Raw genomic sequence first — 6,504 nt, forward strand, 5'->3', positions numbered from 1 at the left:
AAGATCAATGTTAAAGATTTCTTGAAAAGAGGAAAGAAGTAAAGGGAAGCTGGTCCGGTTGCATAATAGTGGCACCCAATGTTTAAACCAGGAACTTAAAATATAAGGCAGGACATAAAAAATAGATCAAATCCTACTATTTGTGGGTTGCTCTGTAACCAAATCACAAACCTCAAAGCATCTAATATTCAAAAACTCCTTGGAAATCATTTGTCACAGTCACAGAGTGAAAATGAAGGGTGACCCAAATTCTCAAATTAAGGCCCTTTATAGTCCACTGTCCTGCAAAGTTTTTGCTCCAAACCGAAACAAACACCTGAGGAACCTAACCAAGGGCTTCAGGATTACTAGCACTTTAAATGGAGGTGATTTTGGTGGAATGAATGGACTGGGAAGGTGATAGCGGTAGTGGTTAAAGCATTTGAATTTTGCTCCAAATGTTGCAGGTTCAGCCACACTAAGATGCCCCTTCTGGGCCCCTGAGCAAGGCTCTTAACCCCACTGAAGACACTCCGGATAAGGGCATCTGACAAATGTTGGAAATGTAAACGATTAAAACTCTGCAAATTTGAAGAACCCTATAATAGATCATGTTTCACTCTGGTTAATATCAAATGCACCTTTTTAGACATCACTTTAGACAAATATAAATATTTCAATCAAGTTATACCTCAAGTTATACCTCAAGTTATACCTCTGTAACCAGTGGAACCTCAAATTGTAATCTTTTGCAGAATATTTGTGAGAATTTCAGGTTAGTTTTTGGTTCCCCCAATCACATATATTCAATCCAAACTTGAGGTAAATAAAAAACAAATTGCACTTTCTCAACGCCATAAAACACAAAAGAGGTCTCAAACCTGAAATATACTGAATGCACTTATCTAAGAAACCTAAAATAGAATAACGAAGAAACTTCAATTATACAATTATATATTATTGAACTGAAATAAAAAAAATTTCTCCTAAGTTCTCCTACGTTGAACCTTTGAGCAATCTTGGCATTACTGTAGGACCTCTAAATCAAGAATGTGCAAAAGCCTTATATAAGTTAATGGTACCACATAATTTGTTCTAGAAATCAGGTTTTTTTCTATTATTGTACTGTTTAATTAATGTACTTGGACATCTCTGACTATAGGAACTGGTAACACACTCCTGTTTCCACAAGAAAAGCTAAACATAGTGGATGTGTCTACATGCCCAAACTGCCTGAGGTGGAACTGCATTGTGAGTTCTCGTGCCATGACCCTTAAAGCCAAGAATGAGGAAAACACCTCGCCCAGGATAAAGGCCAGGTACAGAGAGTGCACTGCTCGCTCTAGAGGGAGGATTATCAGGCCTTTATCCGTCAGAAAGAAGAGTAGGATGGGTAGCTGGAAGGCTAGAGAGATCAGCCAGAAAGCAGCAAGCTCTGGGACCTGACAGAAGAAAAAAGGCAGGAAGAAATCAGAACACACACACACACACACACACACACACACACACACACACATGCACACTATACCTTAATCATACTCATATTACCTTCTCTTTCAGGTTCCCAATGTATCCAAGGTACACACGCAGAACCTCAAGTATGCTAATTATCATGATTCCACTCACCATGAGACACTGGTAGTATCCAGGCAGGAGCGTAAACTGGAAAAATAAAAACAAGATAATTACTTTATTACACAAATTACTATACATTTCTTTAAAACCATTATTAGTAAGTAATAATTCAGTTCGAATGTCATTTATAAAGTTCTCCTACCTTTTTTTTTTTTTTTCAAAATTACCTTCACAGCTCCAGAATGAAGCCACTGGGGTGATGTAATGGCTATTTTGCAATGAAGTATCACCAATAATTATCACAAAAATGTGGCAGGATGACCATTCATTATTATAATTATTACCCAAGTTGTGTCCACAAATTGTGCAATTTGAGCCAATGTACTATATAATTAGCTTTGGGAATCCCATGTTGGGATGAAGTTCATTATTTGGTGGGAAAAAATTGCTTTGAGAAGTCACTTAAGGTGATGCCAGTGGCACCAGTATGCTTTAATGTGTCATTACAAGTGTGTAATATTGCAAAAGTGACTGGCAACTCTCACCACAACAATCTGATTTCATTGTTTATGGTTGCCATTAGTTTTTTTTATGTACTTTGTGGCAATGAAACGGATCGTGACAATTTTTACTTGTTCACAATCTTAACTCATGGTCCCAGCATATTCATTTGTGGCTTCAATTCACTGCAAAATAACCACCATGTCACCTCAGTGGTTCCATGCTTCAGCACAATTCATAAATTAAAAACAGTTTTAAAATTAAACAGGCTGATGGGAAGAATTTTAATCATAATTATATATTTTTATATATATTTTAATTAGCAAGCAGTCCAGCTAAATTCAATGCTAGTTGTAGTATCCAATGATAGTTTAAACCCCAGGTCGCTATGTTATAGAGAGGTTCAGGAATCAAGGGATTTGAGTGCAGAAATCTTTAACGAAACAGCACTAAGACCAGGAATTACCCACAAACTAGAGCCACCAAGGTAGCTACCATGCTTTACATGAGTAAAACAAGGAACTAAAAAAAGCAGAAGATTAAAGCAGATTAGATTATAGATTAGATTAGACCAAATTTACTTAAAAAAAAAAAATTAATTAGGATGATTAATGGGGAAAAACACGTGTAAAAAAGAAATGCGTCAGAGCGCCCTCTGGTGGTCTGGTGGGGAATGGTTGATGGTAGCTGTGACCTACTAAGTTCATAATGTCTCAAAATTCATTAATCAATGCTTTAGATGGAATCTTCTGAATTTCCAAAATATTATCTGAGACAAAACATATTTGAAAAACTAAAATTGACAGACTAAGACACACCTTTAAGTGTAGCATGACGATCTCGGAGAGTGACCAGAAAGGGAAGAAGAACATATTGAAGTAGAGAAACATCTGTAGAGGCAGGTGAGTTGAAGCCTTGCTGTAAACTATGAATGTATTTGAGATAGTTTTAAAGATGTCTGATGCTTTGGATGTAAATTCTAACTGCAAAAAACACACTGACAGGCTTTTGCTTTTACAAACTTACAACCCAAACAAAAAACATACCTATAATAAAACTCTGTATTTAATTGAAAAAAATTACCATAGTAAAATTAGAGTCTTCATGGTTACTGTAATTCACTAACATGCAACATATGAAATTCAGAATTTAGATTTAGAATTTGGTAAACATAAATACCTTAAACCCAAAAGAGTCGATCCACAGAAACAGATTCAGATTTTTTAAAACATGTTTACTGTAAAGTAAAGCAGTAAAACTACACAACACAAAGCCACAAGTAAATTTTTACATCTAAGCTTCGGGTTAGCTCTCACCTTCATTCTCTACTCCGTGTTTCCCCGGGTAACCGCTATCTCTTGTTTTATTGTTGATGAATATGGCACCACTGGCATGTGCCAGACCCACTCTCAGATTCTGGGGTATTGGGGTGTAAAACACTGGCATGGTGGCCTAACAAGAGCACTCAGCCATGCCGCACTTCGGCCCTCTGAGGCTTTATCTTGTGTCGGCTGAGATTAGAGACAGATGGCTAAACGCTAACCAGATTAAATCCCCTTGACAGGGGATCAGCATTAGTCCTGCATATGCCTCGTCTGGATTCTGAATAAATGTGCCAACTATATACCAGGTGCCTAACAATAACCCTTCCAGATTCTAGACTGTGGTCATTAGACACTTTGTTTAGAGACATTTGATCAGACAGAGTCAGTGGCTTGTCAAGAATTTCTCATTACCCTGACTATGTTCATGCTGCTTCATTCAGCCGCTATGTAATAGCATTGAACACTTCTCCATGATTGATTGGTGCAACAAACAAAGATTTCAAAAGCATTTATTATGAAATTTATCATGTTTAAGTGAATGGTTGCAAACAGCTGCTGCACCAAGCTAAAGTTTTCTCAGCCCAGAACCTGGCCTGATTGTGAGGCCTTGAGGTCCTAAGCATCATCATTTTGCTTGGTGCAGTTGCAGTCATTGGCCACAAGGGGTCAAAGTTCGTCTCGTTGTGCATGCAGGGGGAAGTTCTTAAATTCTTCAGGGATATCCTCGCCTTTCTGTGACTTCTTGTAGAATCCAAGAGAGTCCAGAAGCTCACAGATTTCATCTGCCTTCATCTTCTTCACTGGAACAATCTGTGGAAAATAATGCGTTTCTTGAAAGAGTTGATAATTTTTCATGCTAGTTCATTGCTTGTTCATGCTAACTTGTGAGACTTTTCTGATGATGCACAATGTTTAGATGTTAGTCTATTAGATTAGAACAGCATTCTAGTCGGTTGCGTCAAATTCCCAAAGTTAAAAATCAAAGCTTCAGGATTTACAATATGGTAATCATGGTTATGTACCACAGAAAAAAACATTTGATTGTTAAGATGAAGAGTCTGGTTGCCATAATTCCAATTAATTACTTTAGAATAAATTTTTCAGTTTTCAGGATTTAAAATTTGGTAGCCATGGCCACCATTACATACTAAATTAAAACCATTTAATTCAGAAATTTGGCAACCACAGTTACTATTTACTATCTACCATTAATTTGATACCCATAGTTATTATCATGTACAAAAGTAAAACCAAATGTGAACCACAATTGTTTTAATTGCCTGGTGTATTGTAGCACTGCAATGCTATAGGAACGTTATAAGTCTGCATAATATTTGTCTGTATACATTTTAAATAGTGTGCATCTTACCTTCACCTCCTCATCCTTCTCATTGTAGAAAATAAGACGTGGGTTTTTGTTTTCTCCCGAATCGTACTCTAGATTATGACTTTGACACACAGGTTAAAGCAAACAGCAACGTAATAATGCTTTAGTTGCACATTTATGTGTCAAGCTTAAAAACAAATTCTGTCTATCTGAACAGTCATTTTGCTGCTAATTCATGCTAATATTAGATTAAATTAGATTAAACTTAGTTATTGTGTAAAGTGCATGTACACAACCAATGAAATTCAGTTAGCATCTGACCATAAGTGAGTAATAAAATATGGTATATAAGTAATATACAGTATGACTGTGCAAAAATGTGTAATATATTTGTAATATGTGAGGATACTAGAGTGCCCAGTGCTCCATGAGGAACTTGTAGAGCTCAGGCATCTTCTTTATGGATCATCCCACCACGCTTGGAGCCTTGGAGGAGAAAAAAACATGGCATTAGCAGACAGATATTATATTATATATACAGCTATTGTGTTTCTTTTACTTGTGTATTTGCATTCTGCGAAATTGCAGAAGCCACTAGATTAAGATGTGAGAGTTTACAGTGTTACACAAATTGTCATTATTTGTATTATTATTATTGTTATACCATGTACAAGCACATGTACACTATATGAGCAAAAGTATCAGGACACCTGACTTTTCCAGGTATACGGTTCTTCCGCAAATGTTGAAAAAACACAATTGTCTATAAAGTCTTTGGATGTGGTAGCATTCAATTTCCATTCACGTGACCTAGGAGACCCAAACCAGCTCCATGAAGATATACTGTAGTATACATAGGTTGGAGTGGAATATCACCTGCTATAGAGCTCTGACCTTAACGCTATTGAATGACTTTGAGATGAATGTGAACACTGACTGTACCCCAGGTCTCTTCACCTCACCTCTATCAGTACCTGACTTTACTACCACCCTAGTGGCTGAATAAATCTCAACAAATATCACTCCAAAGTCTAGAAAAACATCTTCATAGAAGTTTTAATTACATTTGTTTAAATAATACACTCTACTCCTACTGTTGGTACAAGACTCAATTTAACCAAATCTAAATGTCCATTTTTTGTCTACCTACAGCCAACGTCCACTTTTATTGGTGGACAGACAACTCCTCTGACTGTGGACTGTTTCTAAAGTATATTCAGGCCTGGTATCATTTAACAACAAACCCACATACCCGTCCCAATTCTCTATAAAACTACTTACAAATAGTTTTCCTCTGGCAATGATGAGCTTTTCTTTTACTGCCGGAGACTGAGTCGTGTTTTCCTCTGTTTTTCCCGTGGCACAGAGAGCCAGGAGGACCAGCAGTGAGAACCACATGGTGAAATCTCACAGTAAGGGAAAATGTCTGTGAGAAATACAGGTGCATTGATAACTGTAATCATGTGGCAAAGACGGATTGGTTTGCTCAGTGTCCTTTTTTTGAGTTATGTCTCTTTTGGTGAATTTATATAGAAACTGCATAAATATATACTGTGTATATATATATATATATATATATATATATATATATATATATATATATATATATATATATATATATATATATATATATATATATATATATATATCCGTTACGCCCATAATATATAAAGAGAGAGATATATATATAAAAATGTGTCAAGTATTATAATAATATAATAAATAATAATATATTTTTTTAAATGCTCTCAAAGTGCAAGGCGAAAAATAAACAAATTTGCAGTCCGCCACTTAAAA

At 36.0% G+C, this 6,504-nt stretch overlaps 2 protein-coding genes across 3 annotated transcripts; both read right to left on the reverse strand.

Moving 5' to 3' along the window:
- Positions 1-972: 972 nt before the first annotated feature.
- On the reverse strand, positions 973-3,724 carry LOC310718137 (transmembrane protein 17A). Of its 2 annotated transcripts, none has more exons than XM_083526716.1 (4): positions 3,372-3,724; positions 2,874-2,980; positions 1,606-1,641; positions 973-1,421 (listed from the first exon to the last, which is right to left on the reverse strand). In XM_083526716.1, the coding sequence occupies exons 1-4, from the start codon at positions 3,499-3,501 to the stop codon at positions 1,113-1,115; spliced, it is 582 nt and encodes a 193-aa protein (XP_083382842.1). In that variant the 5' UTR covers positions 3,502-3,724; the 3' UTR covers positions 973-1,112. The 2 variants fall into 2 exon arrangements, with proteins under 2 accessions (XP_083382842.1, XP_083382841.1); XM_083526715.1 differs by having other exon boundaries at positions 1,528-1,641.
- Positions 3,725-3,873: 149 nt separating this feature from the next.
- On the reverse strand, positions 3,874-6,210 carry selenoe (selenoprotein e). The gene is made up of 4 exons (XM_083526718.1): positions 5,989-6,210; positions 5,117-5,193; positions 4,750-4,828; positions 3,874-4,190 (listed from the first exon to the last, which is right to left on the reverse strand). Exons 1-4 carry the CDS (start codon positions 6,103-6,105, stop codon positions 4,047-4,049), a joined length of 417 nt encoding a protein of 138 aa, XP_083382844.1. The 5' UTR covers positions 6,106-6,210; the 3' UTR covers positions 3,874-4,046.
- Between the last annotated feature and the right edge of the window lie 294 nt (positions 6,211-6,504).

Source organism: Silurus aristotelis, assembly GCF_946808225.1.
Source record: "Silurus aristotelis genome assembly, chromosome: 23".
NCBI lineage: Eukaryota > Metazoa > Chordata > Actinopteri > Siluriformes > Siluridae > Silurus > Silurus aristotelis.